Genomic DNA, 25858 nt, shown 5'->3' on the forward strand with positions numbered 1-25858 from the left:
TCAACTTTTCACAAGCCTTCAATACAAGACAGACTGCTGGAGTTTTTCTTTCACTTCCCTCTTTCTTAGCTAGCATATACAGAAGGAAGGTGTGTTGGTTCCAGATGGGATAGTTGGTTTTCTCTAGTGGTCCCTACAGCTCTGTGGTTCTGTGCACTGCATCATGCATCACTTGTGAGTTGAGATAAAGGCATTTAAAAACATGAAACAAATCTTACTTCCTCCCCCACCCCCAGTTCTCCCAAACGTCCCACTCCATAAGAAGAGAGCCAACAGCTGTGTGTGCTTAGTGCCTGCCAAGACAAACCACAACAGAAGGACCCTGACTTTCCAGAAGAAATGTTATGGGTAAGAATTCAGGGAACACCAACAAGAAGCTCAATTCCTTCCTACGAGTTTTCATTCAGTCACTGCTTAGTTTGGTAACTGAATATACTTCTGGAAGAGTATGTGTACCAAGTATACATAAGTATGTGAAACTACAACGCTGATTTATTAGAAAATTTGGATATGGAAATATTTCCATTAGTAATTCCAAAGAAAATTAAGATTAGGCAATTGGAAATAACAAATGTGAAATCCCAGCCTTGTCAAACAATTTAAAATCTCTTGATTAGAAACAGGACCATCTTACGAAACTGGGATTAGCACTGTTGACATGACTGAAGCGAAATGACATGACTTCCCATTCCGAATTGAAACTTGTATTTAGTGATGGGAGTGCTTTCTGAGGAATAAAGCATAAGGTGGTATTCAATTCCTAAATACAGGATGAGAAAAACAACTGTCACTTACCATCGATTGTTTTTAAGGAGACTGACATAACAAGGGATGCTGCACTGAGATGCTCAGGCCTCCACATGCACAAATAACTTTGATATGACACCTGACCAAGTGATTAGGTGATGGTAACACACAATGAAATGAAGGCTTGTCAAGGATGAGAAGCTTATATAAATCACAAGGCAGTAACTGATCTCAGGAAACTCATCTCCTAGTAAGTTTGAGTTTATTCCAACACTTGGAGGGTGATGGACAGTATTCACTGTCATAATTTGCTTCCCAAACTGCCAATAGCTATAGAAAACTTTAAGAATATATACTGGTAATACACCAACAGACAGAATAAGCATTTATTACCTTTTATTTCTTTGGTAAACTTTACCCTTTGGGAATCTGTCAGAGGTTTTTGTTGTTCTTCAATGCTTTTGAAATCCAAAACTTCACATACAAACTCAATAACTGGCTGTGCTTTGTAAAATGCAGTCGCCGACACTGTAGACAAAAACATTAACATCGTATTACAAAAATACACAGGAATAATTTTTCAAATAAATACAACTTAAGGAATTCAATTTTTGCCTCTCCATTGAAAGAGAGAGAAGAAAAGAGAGAACCGTATAGAACCCACCATCAATGTTTAACATCATTTTCCATAAGGAAGGTCTGACTGATTGATGGAATCCAAACCAAACCTCTCTGCCACCACCCAATGGATTTGAGCACCCTTCTGACGCTGTAAAAAATGATCTCCCCACTGGAGTATATCTGCAACAGAAGATAAATCCACATCATAAAGTTAAAGCAGAAGGTAAAAAATTCTTCTATTAGTTATAACTTTATCAACACCTACTCAAAAGCATAGAAACAGCAGCGTTTCAAGCTATAAACAACAGTGTTAATAATAATCTCTCCCCTTATTTCTGCCTGGCTTCCCCTGAAATCCATGGTAACACTGTTTTGGTAAACGACTCACCTAGCAAACATTGCTGAAGCATCTTTCAACTGCATCAGAATGACTGCACTGGTAATTCAGTACTACACATTTAATACCAAACTCATCAAAACCAGTGCTAATATCTTTCTCTGGATAAAAATGTGTGAATCATTTATCTCAGCTGCTTTTTTTTACTGTAAAAGCTGTCTGAATCTTTTCCTAAAATTGAGGATAAAGTCAATGCAATATAAGGCTATTTAAATATATTTGCATAAACTTCTCAGTCCTTTAAAATGAGAAAGTTCAGCAAAGAATTTTACTCTCTATTTTCCAACTGCATTTAATTTGAACAGTGGTCTTAAGCAAGTTGTTTCATGGCAGCACATTTAAAGAAACCGAGAGTTTTGACTACAAAAGCCATGGATGTTACTTGGGACAAAGCCATTTTAAAGCACTTTTTTCCCTATAAAAACTGCTGTACCAAGTGCTACTAATGTCTCTCTAGCCCGGTAATACAGAAAAATCAGCAATTAACATGTGCTGAAGGAGCACAGGAACAGGGTAAGAAGTTTTTGAGCCATACTTATGTGGTATCTCCCAGCCTCCAACTAAATTCAGCTCAGGGAACTTCCTTCTCAGAAGGCTACAAAGAGATGGAGCACAGCTGAGGTACTAGGGCACCCCAGCCCTGAGAACACTCAAAAGTAGAATGATTTTCAGTAATTTTCCGTACAAAAAGGGACCTGCACCCAGCTCTGAGGCTCCTCACTTGATATCACATGACAGAATAGCTAAATAAAGCTAAGTTTCCACACCCTCATCCAGCCTCCCAGGACAGAACACCCACACCTTCTCTGGGCAACCTGTTCCAGTGCCTCAGCACCTTCTGTGTAAAGAACTTCCTTCTAATATGTGGTCTAAATCTCCCCTCTTTTCATTTAAAACCATCATCTGGTAAACAGAGAAGTGCGATGCTACCTTACCTGGCTCTGTGATCTACTAGCTGGCTATTACTTGGTAGAGATGTACAAGTATGTCCAACCCAAAATAGCTGCCCAAGCATTTCAGATAATAAAGCATGTTTCCTCAGCAATCCTAGTGCCTTCTGCTCACCTCATGGAAGGCAAGTGCCTCATCACAACATCCAGTGCCTGGATGGTTTCAAATGGGACACTCGGCAGCCGGCCAGAAAGAGCATCATGTAATGCCTGCAAACTCACACAGGACATCCACTTGATGGCCACCTTAAATATTCTGTCCTTCCCTTCTCCTGGCAACGTGACCTCCAACTCCACCTGCAACAATGACAAACAACAAAACAAGATGATTCTTTCTGTTTGGAGCAGAAAATGAGAGGGGACAACAAATTCCTCTGAATAATGCCATGAAGCCTGGGAAAAGACAAACAGCAATGATGAAGAAACAACAGATATTATGTACAGCCTTAGAAGATAAGGTCTGAGAACAGTTCTTAACCCAACTGGAAGTAAAGCATACCTGCTATCGCTAAAACCCATGGGAGTGACTATGAGAAATAACATCATCAGAACATCCCTTGTGCTGGATGTAAATAAAAACATTGCATTCTCCTGTCCTAGGGAGTGCGCTGCTTCAATCCAAAAGACATCCACTTAGCAGGCAAACTGTAATTAGAGTGCTACCGAAGACAGTATATGGTAACAGCAAGCTAATATATGCAGTCATCTGCCCTCTGGCAGCAGTTAGCTTCTTCAGTCTAAAAAAACAGGTAGCAAAGATAAAACAAATACAAGCAGCCTCTCCATAAGCCAGCAACCAAATTGACAATGTATAGTGGACAATCCAAATTAATATTGCAGCCCTATCTTAGAACCCTTAGAACCAACGTTATTCACCACAAGAGCTGTGCAGAGGAAGGAGCCATGGGGCCATGGGAGAGCAATGGAAAGTGCAGTCTGGAACAGAAGGATCTGTAGATGACCCAGAACATTTATTCTGCCAGAAAGGCCAAAGAAATGAAGGTGTAGGCTGTCAGATGATGCAGGTTGGAAGCTTTTTATAAAGCCTCTTTTTGCTTATTTGGCGTTTTCCCCCTTCTTGGTCTCAATTTACAAAGCTCCTTAACTATGATGGTATGGAAAAAAGATAAAGAACTGATCTATTTGCGGTGCTGTATCCACATCCCCGATAAACACAGGACTGACTATGACGATTACTGGGCTGCAAGCCAATGTCTGACCCACTCCCTGAACCCCACATCTAACTCATACCTTGAGCCTTAAGTTAAAAAGTAGATAGTCCAAAATGCGAAGTACTTCACTCTTTTTTGGTAATAACACCCTAACACATAGGTAGGCTTAGCTATCTTAGTCAAATCTACCAGTTACCAGAGCAATATCTGGGCCACGTACCCACTACATTTAGCTTAGTTGTCACAAAGAATTTACAGTAATGAATTTGTCCCACTTTTAACTATTGGCTTTACAGCCTTTTTAAAACCAAATCAGTCATTTTTACTGCTCAAATACATAAGTTTTAAACTAACTTTCCAGGCTGTCTTCCTTTTATATCTCACCAGTGAAATGCTACAGAAGAGCTGAAAAGAAATGTTAAAGGTACATTAGGAGACTGGTCCCATCTGCATACCTTGACTGCGCCCTCTACACTTACTGTATGAGTAAAAATTGAGAAAATATGTTGTTTTAATACTTATATATTCCATATTTGATCTGAAACGTCTAAAGAAATGAAGGAATGATGGAATGAAAACTAGCTATGATAAGGAAGGAATTAAAACAGGTACAATGAGCAGGAAGGGTGAGCAGAAAAGATGACAATGTGTTTGTACAAGTTCAAATAGAAGCAGGTTATCAGCAAGGACAAAAAAAAAGAAAGAAGAATCATCACTGACAAGAGATGAAGACAGAGGATGTTAATTAAGTTAAAGAGCAACAGAAAAAAGGTGCTGACAAATTGGTTTCAGCCTTCTGATTAGCATCAGTTCTTCCACTAGTGACGTATATTGCAAATAAATTAAGTTTTTCACTCACACAGATTAAGGACCATCTATTAATCACTGTACGATCATGAATCTTTTCAATATGATCCCAAGTGTAGAAAAACTGCTGTATTTTTTATGTACAGAGCAGCCAAAAAGCCCCAAGAAACATAATCTAATTACTCTGGAGGAAAGCGTTAATACCTACAAGCTTTATACTGGTTTAAACCATGCTTAAACCAATTAAGCTCCACATAGAAAGAAATTCCCTCACTAAGCTAAATTTCCCCACATCTGATTTAAACCAGTTGAGGTTTCTCTGTATTATTTTTTTTCCTCAAGGGTAATAACTCCGGTTGCATTGGCATACAGATATTAAAGTTCTCTACTGGATGGGGGAAAAGGGATGACTGAAAGTTTTTGAGAAGCAAGCCTAAGTGAGAGCCAGATACACAGATGAAATCACAGAACAGCCTGGGTTGGAAGGGATCTCAAGGATCATCAAGCTCCAGCACCCCCACCGCAGGCAGGGCCACCAACATCCATATTTAATACTAGACCAGGATGCCAAGGGCCTCATCCAAGCCAGCTCTGAAAGCCTACAGGGGTGGGATATCCCCAGCCTCTCTAGGCAGCCTGTTCCAGGGCCTCACCACTCTTCCTGTAGAGAACTTCCCCCTGACATGCAACCTAAATCTTCCCTCCTTCAACCTAAAACCATTTCCCCTTGTCCTGCCATAACCTACCCTTATAAAGAGTTGACTCCCCTCATGCTAACAAGGTACTGAAATAATGTAAACCACCCTGTGCTAAACCCACTCCTTGGTGAGCCAAAGGCACACCCTTCACCTCAAGCAATTGATCACTGCTCTAGTCAGATCATTTGCTCTGTTCAAAAGGTTTAACAAAATCAAAGCCATCTTCTATTCACATGTAGATAACAACATTCATTTTCAGGAAGACAAAAGATTCCAATGCAACCGCCTTTACTTCTGGTTTGAAAGCAATTTCCATCCTTTGAAAGCAAGAGCAAAGATTTCAAGTGTGCTGATCTGGGATCAGTTCCTCAGCACATACACAGGGATAAACAGGCCAGCAATCTCAGAAAACCACCTGCTATGGTTTCTTTTGGCAGCGCCTTCCAGGCTTCTTAAGAAGCAACAAATACAACTCGACTCCTACACAGCTTGGCAGGAAAGTCATAAATGGGTGCATCTTGCCAGCACAATTGTCATTGTTCCTGTTGAGAACCACTACATTTCTACCACATATGACATAGTACACAAGAGTTTTAGAATCCAAAGCTATTCAAAGTTGAGTCCTGTCTGGCAAGCAGATAGTCAGACACACAACAAGGAGAAAAGCCGTACGTATAATTTAGAGATACGAGATTAAGAGATGATTTGGGTAGAACTGTTGACCATGTCAAGCAGTGCATAAGGCGCACAACAGTAGACATAGAACATAAGTATTAACTGCTTAACAGCACAACACTATAGCATTTACGAAGACCTGAGCTCTGTTCCCAATTGTATCACAAAGCAAATTTGCACAGATCTCTACAAATCCTTTTCATTTCACCTGGGTCACTTTGGTAGGAGTAGGATAGGATAGAATAATCTCTATAAGTTGCATGTGCCTCACCTTGCAGCAACAGCAGGAGGGTGCAACGGCCTCCAGAAACTACTGCTAGTGAATGACTGTCCTCTTAAGTATTTATCACCTAAATATGAAAGGCCACAGAAAATTCTCTCTGGTATTAGATTATAGAAGTATAGACTAATTTTACAGGTAAAGAGCTCACAAACAACACTTCTGAACTGCCCCAGTGCTCAGCCAGTAGATGTTCACCTGCTAAATTAAAACCAGTTTCACTCTCACATCACAAAGGGTTAGAGAGGAGGGTCCGCACTGCCAACCAAGCAATGCAGGAGTTTCTTCCCACTAGCGGACAGTGACAGTCAGCTTTCAGCAGGCTTCGATGAGATAAATGAACTGATATGGCGACTGCCTGCTGCTGGGATACTTCGTGTCCCAAACTTCACTGTGCTTTCACTTTTTCCTTACTTCTAGTACAGAGAGCATCTGCTGATTTGGGCAGTTCAAATCAGAAACCGTGAGCTGGGAGCAAGAAAGGATATGGAAAGGGGAGAGACCTTTTTTATGATGGCAGTAAGATCACAGGCCCTAAGAAAAGTGGAATCTGAAGGCAGCAGGAGATTCACATGCACACAAGAAATACAAAAGAAAAAAGAACATACAAACCAATTTCTATCAGCTATATCTGCAAATATTACACTGGAACCTCCAATCTTCTGAAAACCCTTCTGAAGTTTTCTCTTTAAAACTTACTTTATCTCTTCCAATGGGAAGTGGCATAGCTGTATAAAGGTTTTTTCTTCCATCAAACACAGGCTTGCGATCCCCAAAAATCTGTGTTTTAAAGTGCTGAACCATATGCTCCACTATTTCTCTGAAAACACAAAAAAAGAGTACATTAATTCAGCTTTTTTACTTCTGATGTTATATAGCAAATGAATACTAATATTCACGAGTAGAAGCATTAGGAAAAATAAAGGGTTGTCTCCTGCTAGGCGTTAAAGCTGAGATTTGTTTGATCTGAACTAGAGCAATCTTTTCACAGACTAAACTACTTTCTGAACGCAGCTGTTGGTAGCTTTTTTACATGCCTTCCAGTTTGCTGTGATTTAACACAACTGGCAAACCAAAAGATTGTGCTATCATATGCTCACAGCAGAAGGTGCACGGTATTGTCTGGTTCTTCTGCTCCCATATGCTATGGTATTTTCTGTATAAAGCCCAAGCTCAGCAGACTGAGCAGCTTTCCAAATACAACTACCCAAGCTTTCAGCCTCAGCCTTCCCCCAGCACAACATTCCTATGATGACAGTGATACATAAACTTTCTGTGCAGTGCTAAGACAGATTACTTAAGTGTGATTTTTTTCCACAAAAGCCAACAAAACCAGCATTCACAGAGATCCAAATGTATTAGAAAGGCATATCCATTCATTAAAGCCCAGCTGGAAATATGTGCTGTTTGTATGAATGATGTAACTAGTCCCAAAAGCACTTGCCTAACCACAGTGCTTACACACCAGCCAGATGAGTGGCTTGTTGAAGCAACAGCACCCTTTGATGCCAAAGGCCTTTGGTCCAAATGTCCCAAACAGACATCCTCCAGGCTACATGTCTCATACAGCTGGAAATCTCAAATCCAGCAGTGGTCTGCAGTATGCTGCCTAGAGACAGTTATATATATATATGGCTTTGAGGCAAAACAGCATGAAGAAGCTGAGCGGACACAGGATGGAAAGCTACGGGATGCTGTTTCTTCTGTACCACTGCCAATTAGCTCAGTGAGGCTGCAGATGACTATTTTACTCACCACGATTTAGAAAGGTAATTGAGTTAGATACTGTAGTGACATAAAACTCTGAGAAGAAACTTCAAGCTCATTCAAGCCCTGTAGTGAGCGAAGGCTGTTCTAGCTGACAATTTCTTTGCTATGTCCCAAGGCTTTAAGATTAGATGGCACATTTAAAAGAAACCCATCCGAGCTTCTGAGAAGTATGAATGAAACTTGTCCCAGTAGCTTCAGCCTCAGGTCTGCAGTGTCTGACTGAACAAGTGCCAATTTCAAGGACAGAAGAGAGATATATTTCACTCTTGTTTTCAGCAATGGAAAATCCATTCCCTTACTGAGCAAGATTTGATTGCAAATTGCTCTGCATGAAAATGAATGCTTCCATTTAATTAGGGCTTTCACACTTTGAATTATGTTTAGTGGTGGTGTTTCTCAGCTGTGGTTTGAGGCATTTAAATGAAAAGCGGAACTATTTTCTCCATCTGAAGTTAAAAGAAGAGTGATTTATTGACATTCCAACTCCAGCCCTCGTGGACTACTGCACAGAGACCACACGTGCATGCAAGAACACAAGCGATCCAACGTGGTGTTCACTTTGAGCTACATACAAGTCCCAGCAACCCTCACACATTAAACCAAGGACATTCTCAGTGCAGAGCCAAGCCCACATTGCCCATCCTCAACAGCCACCCAAAGAGATCTGGACTTCCTGCAACATGAGAATAACTGAACCTAACTGTATAGGTTTGGCACAGCAGCCTGCTGTCTCAGCTCTGTGCCTTTCAGTCCTGCTCCAGCTCTTGTTTGTGGTGTATCCAACTGTACAGTCCAAGCCATAGGTAGGCCAAAAATAAAACTGAAGAATGAAGCCAGCACAGATGAGGGAACAGTGTAAATGGAAGAATGATGGGAATATGTAACGATGAGGGAATAGTGTAAATGGAATTAAAAACTCAACCTCTTCTACATATTAAAACACAAAGTAATGATAAAAGCTATTGATTGTAGGTATATAGCTGAGTTATATAATCAAAACTGTAATCTAGATGAAAAAATGAATTTGATCTCTGGACTGTAAGGTACCATCCTACAAAACCCTACATGTGTATATATGAATACATGCACAGACACAGGTATACGTGTAGGACTGAAAGGACACAGCCAGCCAAACGCCAGGCACTGACAAGTGCACGTACACCTACAGGGTAGCAAAAGCACTAATAAGTGCTTGCGGAAGAAGAAACAAAACATAAACTTCATTAAATGAATCCAATTTGTATTCTACCCACACTATACAGAGAAACGTGCACTGTTGAATGCATTCATAACACCCCTGGTTACTGCAAAAGGCACTGAACCATGCAGATTTATATCTGCTCTGATACCACAACACAAGGAGTGGCTAACCTAACAAAGGAGATCAGGTCTGAAGCTGTCAGTGGGGCAACAACTCATTACAGAATATAACCTGCTTTTTCAGCCGGGAAAATTGCTTTACAATTACTTTATAATTGTGTTTTCTACGATTTCTTCAAAACCGAGTCCCCACCACTGAAGGTAGGGATGAGAGGAGGAAGCACAAAGAGGAGATCAATGAGAGCAGCAGCACACACCACAAACACGTAGTAGCTGCACAGCACTGCACTGTGCAGAGGGGCTAAGGAGCACAGATATCTGCATCAGACAGCAGCATGTACGCTGTCAGCACTGGAGCAGGAGGCAGGGATAATCAGTGATAGTGAAAGCAAAGCTCTCATGGCTTCCACTGAGAAAAATCTGGACCGCTAATTATTATTAGTACTTCTTTTTTTAGCTCTACAATGCAGTGAGAATGCAGTGGTGAAATCAGGAGGGCTGCTTCAGGCAAGAAGAGAATTTAGCTTAATGCACATACAACATCTGCTTTTAAAACTAAACCCAATTTTCAACTGGTTTAAAGGCCTGAGAAAGAAAAAACAGAGCAGCAAAGTATAGCAATGCTGCTTTATGGAAATACCATTACTAGCAGACTTGTTAGTGCAACCATGGATAGCGAACTCCAGTTTGTTAATTGACATCAAAAAAACCAGGGCTTTCAGGTGACTTTTTGGACTCTACACTTTTGTTCATAACTGCATAATCCACCCATGCGACCTTTTTTAATACAGAAAGCTCTTGCTGTTGAATATATAAACACACCATTACCAGCCTCCGCAGTCAAGATGTGTAGGTAGTTACAATGATGACACTTGTGGTTTCGAGTTAGTGCCAAGTCTTGTTCTCAGTTTCACTTCTGGCAACGTTGCTCTTTTTTCAAGTTAATGAGGTTGCCACACTGTGACTAATAGGACACACATGCAAAATACAGGACCTAATTGCTTATTTCCTTTGCCAACTGATCCATGCTTTCATCTCCCTATCTGTTTCAGGAGCATAACTTTCCCTTTTATAGAATCTACTGATTCAGACTCTCCACGTTCCTCTCCCAGCAGCACAAACAAATGGGTTTCACCTCCTCTTTTAAGTAGGTGAAGTCACGAAAACAAGCTGGCAACACCAACATCCTGCTGATGGGTTGCCAGCCAATTACACTCTGATATTTAACCAAGCAATACCAAGATTACTTATCAAGTTGGTTTACACTGATCTAACCTCTCTAGAGTTAATACAGTGGCTTTAATCAGCAGTTGACAAGTTCAATCAAAATAAGGAACTGCCAGCACCGTATCGCTGGGCTGGGACAGACCTTGTTGGATAAAGAGTGTGGAATGACCTCACTGCAGCCTTCCAGTACATAAAGCCTACCAACAGGAAGGAAATCAACTCTTTGAAAAGGTAGGTAATAGAAGGACAAGGGGAAATGGTTTTGAATTGAAGGAGGGAAGATTTAGGTTGGATATAGGGGGAAGTTCTCTACAGAGAGAGTGATGAGGTGCTGGAACAGGCTGCCCAGAGAGGCTGTGGATGCCCCATCCCTGGAGGTGTTCAAGGCCAGGTTGGATGGGGCCGTGGGCAGCCCGGTCTTGTATTAAATGTGGAGATTGGTGGCCTTGCCTGTGGCAGGGGAGCTGTAGCTTGATGATCCTTGAGATCCCTTCCAACCCGGGCCATCCTGTGATTAAAAAGTCTGAGGAACACTGCTTGCTGATGGATATGGAAAGTTGGAAGCTCTCAAGACAAAGAGTGAATAAGGACAGACACATCTCCTGAACTGTCAGTGAAAACAGGCACAGGGCTCCAGAATTTGCAAATGAAAACCAGAATGTAAGCAAACTGAGGAAAAAAGCAAAGCACCAGATTACCTGTTAACTCTTCTAGGACATTTTTCTGGCTTTATATCCAACTCATAATGGTAGATATCTATTTTGGGAATGTCCATTTCAAAGAAGTTGGCCTGCAGTTTGATTGTTCTTCCAGAAGTCCCAAAATCTGGGCGAGGAGGAGGTTTGAAGGCATATCCCTGTACTGGTGGTGGCAACGGTGGAGGAGGTGCAAGCACTGAAAAGAGAGAGAGCACAAATTAGCCACACCAGCCATGTTTGAATGGAACAACTTCATAGACTTTATCCAACAAAGCAGGGGACGCTCAAACTGGTAACAATCTGAAAACTGGAAAGAAAACATGCACCATCTAGAAAAACTTCCTTACAGAAAGGGTTGTTAAGCACTGGAATAGGCTCCCCAGGGAGGTGGTTGAGTCACCTGGATGTGTTTAAAAACCATCTGGATGTGGTGCTCAGGGACATGATTTAGCAGGAGGTTGTTAGTTAGGGTAGTATGGTTCGGTTGTGGTTGGACTCGATGATCTTTAAGGTCTTTTCCAACCTGAGCGATTGATTCTATGATTCTACCTATGAAGAATCTGTTTCAAAACAGCTACTGATGCAAATCACCTAACCACATATACTTGAGCTAACACCTCTAAAAAGGAGCTGACACCACTTAAACCACCTTTGAAAACTTTCAAGTATAAGACTCATGTGTGTGTGTGATATCATATGCATTTCAGCTGCATGCAGTTTGCTCTAATCACCACAGCCTACCAGAAATAAGCAGATGTTTGAACTCATGCAGTTTCTGCCTCCCGTTCCTACGCAGCACTATGAAATCTCACAGATTTACTCCTAACATTCATTATCTGATAACCAACCCTTGCACAAACAACCATCATTTCCCTGCTTTACCACTTAACATTCAGATTCCAGAAGCCCCACAAGTGATTTATGCTGCAAAGCTAAGTTATGCTGGTAACTGACATCTGCCTACTCCTTAAACTGGGCTTGCTTGTTACTTCTCACAGGGATATAATAAAGCTCTGTTTACAAACATTCAAGGATGAACACCGGAGCTTAGTGACAAATGGTGAATAAGCAAATTACGGAGATAACAAGGAAATGCACATTCCAGCACACACACAGAACCAGGCATTTCAGAAGTAACGACCAGCAACATCAGCTACTTTCACTTCTAAACTTCATCTCTTTTAAATGCTCCAATTAAAGTTATTTCTGGCTCAACGCACTGAGCAGACTTATATAGGGCAGGGTGGTGCTTGGAGGAGATAAGCACTGTTTATTAAACAGCAGCACTGACCTGATAAGCAGTCAACCTATATTTCTGTGGCATGAAGCAGATACACATACATGCATTAGCTACAGGACTGATGGCTGTACCTATGTGCACCTTACATGTGGCACTGAGGGACATGGCCTGCTGGGCATGGTGGCGATGGGTCAATGGTTGGGCTATATCCTGACCTTAGTGGTCTTTTCCAACCTTACTTATTCTATATAGGAATGCTTCTCTTTGAGGGAGGTGTTGCAGAGGATACAGATGTACTGCCACAACTCACCCCAGAGGACAGGGAACAAGGAGGTGGCAGAGAAGCTGTGCTCAAACACAGAGATATCAGTTTAGTGCAGAGTTTTACACCAGTGCTGCAGATTCAAGGCTGGCTGCGTGCAGGCTTCCACTCCATCAAAACACTGCAGATCCAAACTGGAGATTACAGTGACTCAAAGAGCCACAGGGCCAAGGCACTCCCAGCATGTAAAAGGAATGAATGAGCCACACTTGCGATTGCACTCTTCTCCCCTTCCAAAACCCAACAAATTGTGGAACTGAATTATCAGGGCCATTTAATTTATCACCTATATGGATGCTTTCAGCACCATCCTTTATTCTTCATAGTGTTGTAAAGCTTCAGGTTATTCGGTTCTCTGAAGTGCTGCTCAGCGCTAAAGGCGCATATAGAAGATTTTAAACATGGAATTACACCGCTGATATGCAGACAGAGGCCTAATGAGTTACTAAATAAGAAAGGGGCCGAGCCAGTTGCATCTAAAAGGGCTTGTCGACACAGGAGATCACCCAAGCATAATTCAACTACTGTAATTATATCAATACGTTTGCTTCTGCAGCAAGTCCTAACACATTTAATTATCTGGTGATGTTTTCACAGCTCAACGAACATTTTAGCACTGGGCTAACGCAGCCTGCATCTGTCACAGGAAGCCTCGCCTCTCAAACTATTTCTTCAAACACACGGCCTGTAAGTGAAACCGATGTGAAGGAAGGAAGCCTTATTCGGAAGCCCCGCTTTCAGTTGAGGTTTCATTATCAGACATCAGGGTGGTTATTCCGGATCATCCACGCGGGTGTTTTCAGATATTGCTGTGTTGATCTACAATACAGCTGTCTCTGCCAGAAGCTGCCACGTGAAAGGAGATGTTTAAGAGCTTCAACACTTTCCTGCGTTCAGTAGTGCAGCTTTATCCATCTCAAACAAGAGTTACAGGAAGTGAAGCATGCGGCAGGCAACAGAGCTTAACCTGAAGACAGTAATGCTGTAAGAGGTACAATAAATAAAAGACACTTTTTTTTCCCAAAAGTATATCAGATAAACTAATTACCAGACACCCATTTAATGAAAGATGTCCAAATTTCATGCTGGCATATAGAATTTTAATATAACATCACATTGAGTTCCCCCTGCAGCACTTGATTTGACATGCCTGGCCTGCAGACAGTCCAAAGACCACTGTGAAGTTTGCTTTCTGAATTGCATTTTGCTGTCTCTAGTTATGTCGCTGATTCCATCCCTTCCACAAGAAGGAGGTATCACTACTTTTGATTCAAAAACCAAACTGGGGGGGTTATGAACTCGAGCTCAGCTACTGAACAGCTGTTTTACCCCCAGACCTGCAGGAAACAAAAATAAGATCGGGTTAAGAACCAAAACAAGCAAGAGAAGGGATGTGTGTGCTTCAAAAGGCAGCTGTGTAGGAGGTGCTGGGTATGGTAACAGCACAGAGTAAGTTGGAAGAGACCAGACATGACCACTCTCCTCCTCACAGAGTTTCCAAAGCAACTCTTACAACTCATTCCAATGGTCGATTACTTTCATGCTAAGATCTACTTGTGGTATTATTAGCTAGTTCCCTGTGCTGCAGCTTCTGTCTCTTACCCCGTCCCTAGGGTACCTTCCCTAAGCCCACATCTATCTCCTCCAAATCTTGCCCTTAGGAACTTGCGGATTACCTTAAGGTTCAAAAACCCAATTATCTCGGCCATATACATGTATGTCAGAACACCTTTGCACACAGTTTTCAGCTTCGGGCCACCTTCAGTTTTTTCACACGTATGTGCTTTTAAAGAAGTTTGACTTCTGAATTGGTTTTCTGTTAGGAATGGCTCGAGAAAGATAGGAAGAGAGCCTGCAGTGTTTTCTAAGAGATAAGGGAAACTCCAAGCTGCAGCTAATAGTCCCTTGATACTATGGAGGGCAGAGGCATCTATACATCTGTCTTTGCTGCTTATTAAGCACGTTTTGGCGTGCACAAACTAAATTCATCAGTCAAGTTACAGCACTGTTGCGTTAGATGGAAACAGCCTTATTGGTTATCCCCCCAAATTCAACAAACCACAAGAGAAGCACTGCAGGGAAACTGAAGAAATGATGTAGTCAGAACTTCATTTAAGCCTGTATTACAGCATTATTTTAACTATCAACTACTGAAAATCCCACAGCAAGGTGCAATTGTCAGATTTCTTGCTAATAACACATCCTCTTGAAAAACGATATTTGAGAGAGCCCAATACCCAGTAAGCAAGGAATGAGAGCAAGGAGTAAAAACAATTATTCCTACCCTTTAAGGCAAATGAATGCCAGCTAAGATTTACTGAGGATAAATCCTGTAACCACTCCTTGTTCTAGTGGTATCAATGAGGACAACTACTCAATTGGATGGTGAGCAAACAGATTACTAAAGGTGTCCTCAGAAAGAAAGAAAACAACAAACAAAAAGGGAGAGTGGAGAGGAGGAAAGCCTTTTGTAATCCCTATCTCCTACTCTCCTCGAGTTTCCTAGCCAAGAGCTGTTCAATGATTATTTTCCTGGAACGGCCCTACAACACTACCCAGAGTTCAATCACTCGGGAATGGAGAATTCCTGCTCCTCATCACATTCAGACTGCTCCCATGCTGCTCTCAAATACCCACTACTCATCATCACACAATCTCATGAGTTGGAAGGGATCCTAAAAGGCCATCTAGTACAGCTCCCCTGCAATACAGAGAAACCTCCAGCTCCATCAAGGTGCTCAAGCCCCATCCAGCCTGACCTCGAGAGTATCTCCAGGAAGGGGGTTCTCATCACCTATCTATATTCATGTCCAAACTAAAAATCCCCTCTTTTAGTTTAAATCATTTCTCCTTGTCTTCTTGCAATAGATTCTGCTAAAGAGCCTGTTTCCTTCTTTCTCATGGTTCTCCTTTAGATAATGAAAAGCTGCCCTCAGCTCACCCCGCAGCCTTCTCTTCTCCAGGCTGAAAAGCCCCAGCTCTCTCAGCTGTCCTCATAGCGAAAGTGTTCCACCCCTTGGATCATTTCTGTGGCCCTCCTATGGATGCACTCCAACAGCTCCATGTCTCTCCTGTACTGATGACTCCACATCTGGACACAGTACTTCAGGTGTCCCAGCCCACCGTGTTAACATTCACACTTGGAATCCAAGCCTTAAAGTAAATTCTGTCACCTACATTCCTCCTTGTGTTTCACTTTCTGTTATTTCCATGAGCTGCCTTTGTATTCCATCTTATTTTAAGACCCCTGTAAGATAATATTGGGAACTGTAGGGATCTCACTATGCCAAACTGCTTCCAATTCCTTAGCAATATACAATTCAGTATTCAGATAAGAAGCAGAAATGCTGGATAAACAGCAATGCCTTCAAATCTGTGATCTCATTATGTTCAGCAGACTTAATTGAGAGATCATTTTTATGTAATAATTGTCACTTACTGCAAGAAAACTGAAGCAGTGTTAATTATCAAGTCAAACGCTGTATTATTCTGCTTAGAACAAATAACCAGTTACAGACCTACAGCTGCCTTGGTTATCCCGGATACATCCCCACCCTGCTCTAAGACATGGATGCGATCTCTCCCTACTGCAAGAAGCAATGCAACACAGAGAGATCACAATTCCTTCCAGATGCCCACAATGTGATCGTGGTCAGAGATGAAAAGGAGAAACGTGACATCAATCCTGTTTGCCCTATAAAGTCATGACCAGGTTTCCAGCATGGATGTGTGAAAGACTGCAAGAACTCCAAATCAAGAGGGGGCGAACAGCAGAGGAGCAGCACAGAGCATTCAAGATGTATACAGAGCATTCAAGATGTATACAGAGCATCCAACAGCTACTCCTACCATTAATAAGCCACATGGCTTGACCGATATCTGCATGCAGAGCTGTACAAAGTGCCACTGAAATTCTTCCTAGGGGATACAGAATTGCAAACAGTAACATTGAATTAAGTTATCCAATGAATACAGTGAGCCTCATCCAAACAATGCAGTGAGTGCTTGTGGCTTACCTACATACCAGTAATCCAGCTGAAAGTGATCATGAATGGAGACTACAAAATAACTGCACCTTCAAGATCTCTATTAGATGAAGGGGGGGAATGGAGATTGGTCTGAGTGCTATTTATCACACTTGACCACAATGAACGTTCTGTTCTCCTTGCCTTGGAAAGCACTGAACTAATTCCAGGTTTTTCTAAGGATTAAAAAAAAAAAGAAAGTCTAGCAGTATTTCTGTATTCATAAAGAACAGTGCCTCCATTCAATACTACCTCAAGCCTTTAAAAATGGAGAAGTATGATGCACTGAGTATTCCATTATCTTAGAGAAGAAAACACCCAAATTGCACCTACTCCTTCCTTTGTGCTGCTTTATTGCACCTTACTTCCCCTTATCTGCATTCTCTGAAGTGCCAGGTTCAAGTCAGGGTAGGAAAGAAGTGTAGCTTACTTCCTTTCATAGTTGACAGTCGTACTCCCACACTTGAGACCACGTGGTTACGTACAAAATGGCACAACTCAGCCTCCACTGTCGTCAGCTTTCCTTTCCTGTTTTGTTTTGTTTTTTTTTTACCAGTCAGCTTGTACAGCTCAAAAAGTCACCAGAAAGCCTGTAAAGCACAACTTCTTTACCAAGGAAAACTCATTAGTACTGCGTATTTATTTCAGAGGCCACGCTGAAGTTTCTATCAAACTTCTTGGTGCGACCACCAGATGACTGAGAACTCCCATTCAGTTCACAGCAAGACTGAAGCTGAGTCAGAACCAGAGCCCAGCGAGGGGCACTGAGTCCCAACCAACCACACTCGGTACCTCAGCACCCTTTGCCCAGCGATGTTCATACTGTATCCAATTCAGTGAAACACAGGAAGGACTGAAGTCAGATCATCTCTAGATGCCCCCTCCAGCCCCTACAGTTCCACGATGCTGTGATCTGTCCTCAGCTTAATAAAGAAATAGGCCAGGATGGACATCTGTGCTGTACCTTTGCTATATTCACACCTCCACACGCTTTGAATAACAAAACTCGACTCTTAAAGATATATAATTCAGGAGCTTTCCTTCAAAAAGAAATCTTTGCCCAGACATAAAGCAGATTAATCTAAAAGAATATTAATGCTCCCATGGCTCAGTTTCAAAGTAGGAAATTCACAGTTAATGCATCACTTTAGATAGTGAAAGCAGCTGCAGGAGCATATTTACCATGCAAGAAATCCAACAGCATATAATGTAGTTTCAAGAGAAGGCTGTGGTTTTCAGCACCGCTGAGAGGAGCAGTAAACTACAGGTTTGTAATAATGGAATAATTGAGACATAAGAAGTGGAGGCTTTCAGTTGAACACTTCTGTGATCTTTTTCCCCCATTACAGCTTTTTTCTTCCACCTGCTTCCTGTAACCAACTCCACTTCTCGTATTAGTCAAAACAAATGCAGACCCAGCTGTGGCACTGTGCCACCCCAGTGACGACAGCCAAAGCTTGGGAGCAGACTATTAAGTAGTGACTCCCGACTACAGGAAGATCCACATTCCCACCGAAAAATGAGTTCATCCACTTTCAGATGCAGTGCTACTACCAACGTTTTATTCAGTATTGAACCTAGTCCTGTACATTTCCACTCGTGGTTTGCCCATTCTAAAGATACTGTAAAAGGTAGGAAAAAAAGAAAGCATATACAATGTTTTAGGTTAATGGACATTTGCAAATCAGGAATAGTTAGGAAATAAAACCCCACTACTGTATTCTATTCACACAACACAACCCAAACAGTAAAGCTCCACTTCCTCGCCCCAGTGGGAATCCACTTTGAAGTTTCCTCCTCCTGTACGAAGCTCTCACTTCTTCAAACAACACACCCTCATTCACACAGAGTGACTCGTGCAGATCGAAACCAAGCGCTCCCTCATTAAACCCTGCAGAAATGCATTTGGTTCATTGAGACGCTCGTTCTTCTGCACCGTCATACCTACCTGAACCTCAGCATCCTCCATTCTATTCTTGTTTCGTCTGTGGTTTGGAGGGTTGGTGGGTTTTTTTTGTTGATTTTTTTTTTTTTTAAAAGCTATGTCTCAAACATTTCAGTTCAAAAAGGGACGGAGTCCAAAGAGTTCGAGCTAAAACTCACTGTTGTTTGAGAAGTCTCGCATTTTAGCAGCAATCAGAATTAATATGGAAAATCACAAAGAGAACCTCCCCCAAATCCACAGACTATATCCTCCATGTGAGAGCAAATGAAGCTGTCAGAAATGATGGAGGAGTACGACAGAGCGAGAGAGGCCAACCAACAGAGCGACTCCTAAAGAGCAGCAGAAAGGGAGCATTGACTGCAATCCACCACTTGTATGAAAGCACAATGTCATACGTTCTGTATCAAAGGATAAGCGAAGCCAAGAACACAGAAACATTTAGATAGGAATTTAGCCTCTGCATGAATAGACGCCTGTCCTTTACCAGTTAACACTCGCTAAACAAGTTTCAGACGGTATTTAACAAGGCCCCAGTAATAATTATGTTTTAAAGGCTTATTCATCTACATGACAAGTTTAACTTCAAACAGTTTTTAGATTGATCTAACTAAGCCAGTGCATCCTCCCCTCTTGGGAACTCTTCTAAAATTGGCTTATTTAAAACAAATCAGAACTGGCACATCCACGCACTTCCTACTACTAAACTACAGCTCACATCTTATTGCCTGCTCACATTACTAAGTTCTAGCCCAACACTCACAGACCAGGAACACCAAAATGCGCCCTAAGAGCTCTACAGAGGCGATCTGTGACACGAGAAGCTCTAAGAGCCACCCCCGCTCACATCGCAGCACCTAATGCTGCCTCAAAGGCTTTGCTTCTCTCACGGAAGGACTCAAAGGGATAAAGGCAGCAAAGAGACTTGGGTTTAGTTTGGAGCAGCACACAATGCAGCATCCCACTCGATGCCAGAAATCTTCCTGCAGCACTGCTAGATCAGGCTGGTTTCAGACATACATAAAATTATAGGCTAGCACGCAGACAGCTTTGAAATCCGCTTTCAGCAATGAAACGTTTTGTTTCTCAAGAGAAAAGAAGAGTAAAACACACAGCGGAGACAAAACACAGCTGAGAAGCACTGCCAGGAATAGAAAAAGACAAACAAATTACGACAGGAGAGAACCAACTACTCTCACCACATCTGCGGTTAAAAAGCAGCAGTTTCACAACCCAAGTACAACCAACATTTGGCAGCACTGTGGGAAGCACAGCGAGAGCTGGCACCGGCACTGCCTGCCCAGGGAAGAGGTGGAACTGCCAATCCTGGAGGTGTTCAAGGAAAAGGCGTATGTGGCACGGAGGGCTGTGGTTCAGCGCTATGGTGGGGATGGGTTGATGGTTGTAGTAGGTGACCGTAGAGGTCTTCCCCACCCTTAGTGATTCTATGGTTTTGCTGTATTTATACATCAAATTCCCCAAGTATATCACTGAACTAATACAGAAGAAACACCTAAAACCAACAGAGATGCAACATTAAGCAATCATGGTACTCCACCCCCTTTCAGCTACTTTTCTACCAACTGCACTTGATGGTGTAGGACCCCTGAAGAGCCTCACACCTCAGTGGTCATATGGGAACGCTCCCTTTACTCTTTTCACCCTTACATGGCCACGTAACAACAAGCTGAACAGTTTTCCTCTCGCCAATTTCCTAAGGGGAACAACTACCCTTGATTAATCAGATAACATCAATAGCAAAGACATTCTGCTTTAGCATAAGCAGTACTTGATCAAAGGATTCTACATTCATGTTGATTAAACACAGACAATACTCCCTTCTTTCCAAGGGAAGATTATTGTTTCCATTACATGCATCTTCCCCTCCAGGACGTTTTGAGATGTCTACCTGCTATCAGTGCCACTTGACTTCACGGCTGCATAAGATGATGTTCCTCAGGTCTGTCCTTTCCAACTTTGAAAGCATGGAATCGGTAAGAAAACATTCAAATTCAGTTTCAACTAAAATAAATCGGAGAACAAAGAAAAAAGAAGAAAAATCCCTTGCAGCACCTTGGAAAGCACAGTACTCGATGAGCCAGTAGGCCAGGAGACGCATCCCGTGCTGGTGGGCTGCCCTGTGTCCATCAGAGATGCACGATACCGAGGGCGATTCATCAGACAATGCATGGAGCAGATCCCTACCCACAGCCGTTACATTTACAACTACATCATATTTTCCATCAGCTCATTTTTTTCCTAGCCTGGAACTTACCAAAAATGAAATACTCACAGTTGACTTTTCTTAACTGTCCTGGAAGTGAGAGATCACATCTTTAACAAGCGGTAGTACTGCCTGCTGTTGGGAATATTACACATTCGGGTCACTACCAAAGTGACCATGTGCTCTTCTAAAACTTGCATAGGGAAGGCTGTATGCAATAGCATTTTTGATGAGTCTTACAAGCTTCGTAATGTTATTCGTATAGTCAAGAAGAGAATCACTGCTGAATGAACTCTTTTACTTTCCATGCAATGAATCCATCGTATACACTGGCTCGCTAAGGAAACAAGAAAGTTTCAGTTGGATGTACATCAATATCAGTCATCTTTTTATCAAATAATCAACCAAGAGGTAAGAAAATACCCTTCATTTTCATATGTTTGACACACGGGAAGCCAGAACCCCCTTTACAAACTCACTGCATTTCAGACAACTGCTGTTTCAACAATTAACTCCTCCAGGAACAGACAAAACTAAACACGCTTTCAAAGATTAAGAAATAGAATATATAGCAAGACTAAGGATTAGAATATATAACACACTGATCTTGCGATTCAGAAATACAGAATCACTCCATGAAAGTTATAGAAATTCATGTGAGTTTTCATCACTTCTTCAAACCAATCTGATAAAAAAACAGCGCCTTTATTTACACATCCCCCTTGCCCATGGGAGGGAAGGTTGGACTACCTGACCTTTAAGGGTTCCCTCCAACACAGACCATTTTATCACTACACCACTCAGACATCCCCTGAAATTAGTCAGGTGAACACAGAACTGCTGCTACGGCCACATCACTTGCTTTATACTGTTAGATGAAGAATTAAGATGAAAATAGCCAGCCATGGGACACATTGAGCCATTCCATTGGCAGGAGGCAAACACCACAGAATGGGCTTTGCCAGAGCATCCACTTAAGCAATGGGAACTTGAAGAATATAGTGCTTCCTACGCATCAACAACACAGAGCAGCAAACAGCAGCGAGGTCTAAGTTAGGAGACGCAGGAATGGAGCACTCGAGTGGGTCAAGGATGTGCTGACACACAGATGCTGGAGCTCTTGGGCACTCACAGCAGCTGCTAATCTCGAATGGCTGCAAATGACAACTCTTCTGCATTCCTCCAAACCAGACTTCAGCAGTTTCAGGTGTCAGATTAATGTATGGAAGGGGACTTTCACCTCAGCACACAGAGCTTTGCACAATACAGCTGAGCCTCCTGCTGACGGTCCCCAGTTCCAGACTGGTTTTCATCATTACCGTAAATGAAAGCATAATTCCCTCACTTACGTTTAGCAGCAATTTCACATTTATGAAGTAAATCAAAGGGTTGAATTTTAACAGCACTTAATCGTTAAACAATTTGGAGATTAATAAAGTGATATAGTGGAATATATAACTCGACAGCAACTTGATTACAGATACATGGAGGACAAGATTCACACTAACAGAATACCCTACACCAACGTATACACAGATGTGAAACACACACTGCAGCACACACACAGAGATACAAGGATCCAGTAAAACACCTCAACACCCATACTCATTAAGCATCTATCATTAAAACATATTGAAGTAGGGAGGTGGATGGAAGAAGAATAAGTCAGCCTATACTTAACATTTCCCTCTGTGAAAAGCAGAGGCAAGGCCACACTGGACCTCTACCTTTTGCATGTGGTCCAAGGAGAGGAATCACAGAATCACCAAGGTTGGAAAAGACCTAGAAGATCATCCAGTCCAACCACTCACCTATTACCAATAGCTCCCACTAAACCAAGTCCCTCAACACAACATCCAGTCATTCCTTGAACACCCCCAGGATCAGTGACTCCACCACCTCCTGGGCAGTCCATTCCAGTGACTAGCCACCCCTTTCTGAAAAGTAATATTTCCTAACATCCAGCCAGAATCGCCCCTGCTGCAGCTTGAAACCATTCCCTCTGGTCCTATCAATAATGACACGAGAGAAGAGGCTAACCCCCAGCTCACTACAACCTCCCTTCAGGAAGTTATAGAGCAATAAGGTCTCCCCTGAGCCTCCTCTTCTCCAGGCTGAACAATCCCAGCTCCTTCAGCCTCTCCTCATAAGGCCTGTGCTCCAGGCCCCTCACCAGCTTTGTAGCCCTCCTCTGGACACATTCCAGGGCCTCAATGTCTTTCTTGCAGTGAGGGGCCCAAAACTGAACACAGTACTCGAGGTGCGGCCTCACCAGTGCTAAGTATAGGGGGACAATCACCTCTCTGCTCCTGCTGGCAACACTGTTTCTGATGCAAGCCAGGATGCTGTTGGCATCACCAAAAGGCTTAAGAGAAACAGGGGACAGCTGCACCATGCCAGGGTTTGCAGTAAGACCCTCTAACAAAAAGATCCCTGCTTAATGACTTGACGTGGAGCAGAAAGCTACATGGACCGGCAGAAGCCGCTGTGCTGCTATGTCTCTGTGGATGGTTTTACAGTGAGGAAGCAGAGATCCTCATGATACACAGAACTCGTAGCTCATACCCCAAAACAGACTCTGCCCAGCTCTGCAGAAGGCTGAGCTACAGAGATAAACTAGGAAGTAAACAAGACTGAGGACAAGCTTGGATGGAGGGAGCAGAAGTGGAGGAGTCTGAGACACAGAAGTGATGTTTGGAGAGAACAACAGCCTCAGACTCAGTACAAGAATGGTGTTAGAGCACAATCCTGATGCTCAGAAAGGATGAAGGGACACGTAAAAGTTCTCCCAATGCATAAGCTGCAAGTATTTTTAATACTTTAAATACTTTCAATACACACCATTTTGAAGATTTATAAACAGGAGGTAAGCAGCCTTTGCGACACAAACAAGCCCCACAAATACCTTGACACTGAATGAAGAAGAAAACCAGGCACTAGAAGCAAGGCAGATAATTAAATCAATACTTATACACCGCTGCTGAGACCAAAATGTGCAAGTGATGTTCTACATCAAACACAGAGCCTTGAATATCAGCCTGGATACACACAGCTGCAGCATCCTCTGCCCCCAGCACAGCCAGTAAAAGCACCGTAGGAAGAAACGCAAAGAAATACAAAGACTCCCCTAAGACAAAAGCAATCTCCGCAGTTGTCCTTCTTGATTTCTGTTCCTTCAAGGAGAATCAGCTCAGAGGAAGGAAAAAAAACAGAAGGCAGCTCCAAACCCTGGACGCTGCCATGTGAATGTTCTTACAGAGGAAACATTCCTGAGCAGCAGCCACAGGTTTCACCTTCCACAACCCTACTCCTCGCTGGGGAACCTTCTAAGAAGACTTTAGGAAAACCTGTTAACAGCAATAACTTTAAATACACGAAGTTGCTTACTCGGAAACTTTTCTATGGAAAATAAACCAGCCTCTGAAGTATTAGCCACCCAAACCTTGGCGTTCCTGCATTAGAAACTACAACACAGAAACAGCCGAGCAGTAAAAAGCACCATCCCATACCGCCTGTGCCAACTCGCACAACGTTCATCTAAATAACACTAAACGTCTCTGAGAGCATTGGTGACCATTCTGCCGTTCGCATTCATCGCCGCTTCGCTCGCAGAACGCACAGCTTTGCCAAAGCTCTGCAGCCCCTTCCAGCCCTTCCCACAGAACCACAGAATGCCCCGGGTTGGAAGGGACCTCAAGGATCATGTAGTTCCAACCCCCCTGCCTGGCAGGGCCACCAAACATACACATTTACTAGATCAGGTTGCCCAGGGCCCCGTCCAACCTGGTCTTGAACACCTCCAAGGACGAGGCATCCACAACCTCCCTGGGCAGCCTGTTCCAGGGCCTAACCACTCTCCTAGTGAAGAACTTCCCCCTAACATCCAACCTAAATCTTCCCTCTTTTAACTTAAAACCATTTCCCCATGTCCTGCTATTGTCAGCCCTTTCGAAGAGTTTACTCTCCTCCTGGGAGTAAGTTCCCTTCCCGACACGTGGATGCCGTTTACCCTCCATCTCAACAAGGAAACCAGGCAGGAGGGCCGCGGTTCGCCTCGGGAAACAGAGACCCCGGGGGGCACCGCGGGCAGGAGGCCGAGCTGGCAGAACAGCCGGGCCCGGCTCGGGGAAGGCGGGCGGCACGTAGCGCACAGCTGGGGGCACGGACGGCCCCAGCGGCCCCCGCCTCGCTCCGGGGCGGCTCCGAGCGGGCAGAGCCCCCGGCCTCGGCCCCCGGCAGAGGGAGGGGAGAGGAGAGCGGGGGAAGGCGACCCCTCTCGGGGGCCTCAGGCCCGCGGTGCCGCGGCCGGCCCGAGCCCTCCTTCCCCCAGCGTGGCCTCAGCCAGGCCCGCGTTCCCCCCCGCGTTCCTCCGGCCCCGCAGCGCCGTGAGGGGCCGCTGACAGCGCCTCGTGCGCCGCCTCTTCCCCCCACCCCACACGCACTGCCCCACGAGGGACCCGAGTTCGAAAGCACGGAGCGAGAAACCCGCCTCGGGTGGCTCTAAGGAAAGCGGCCAAAGCCTCACCGGGTCCGGCGGTGCTGCCTCCCGGGTACATGGCTCCGTGTGCGGCGGCGGAGGCGGCGCCAAGCTCCAGGTCCCTACCGCGGCGGCGGCCGGAGGGGAGGGAAAGGGAGGGAAAAGGGAGGGAGAGAAGCCCGAGCGGCGGTTACGCTGTGAGGAGAAGGGGGAGGAGAAGGAAAGAGGAGGGAGGGGAGAGGAAAAGAAAAAGGGGAGGAAGGGGG

The 25858-nt window shown here is 43.5% G+C and overlaps 1 protein-coding gene across 1 annotated transcript in view; it reads right to left on the reverse strand.

The window, feature by feature from the left end:
* The window catches only part of AGO2 (argonaute RISC catalytic component 2), a 47889-nt gene extending 22031 nt beyond the window's left edge, over window positions 1–25858 (reverse strand). The window contains exons 1-6 of the mRNA XM_015856389.1: window positions 25641–25858; window positions 11363–11558; window positions 7047–7167; window positions 2831–3012; window positions 1412–1548; window positions 1141–1275 (exon numbers count right to left, since the gene is read on the reverse strand). Coding sequence (XP_015711875.1) covers window positions 1141–1275; window positions 1412–1548; window positions 2831–3012; window positions 7047–7167; window positions 11363–11558; window positions 25641–25671 — 802 coding nt within the window. The 5' untranslated portion in view covers window positions 25672–25858. The remainder of the gene's footprint in view (window positions 1–1140; window positions 1276–1411; window positions 1549–2830; window positions 3013–7046; window positions 7168–11362; window positions 11559–25640) is intronic.

The sequence above is a fragment of the Coturnix japonica genome, chromosome 2, assembly GCF_001577835.2.
Source record: "Coturnix japonica isolate 7356 chromosome 2, Coturnix japonica 2.1, whole genome shotgun sequence".
Taxonomy (NCBI): Eukaryota; Metazoa; Chordata; class Aves; order Galliformes; family Phasianidae; genus Coturnix; species Coturnix japonica.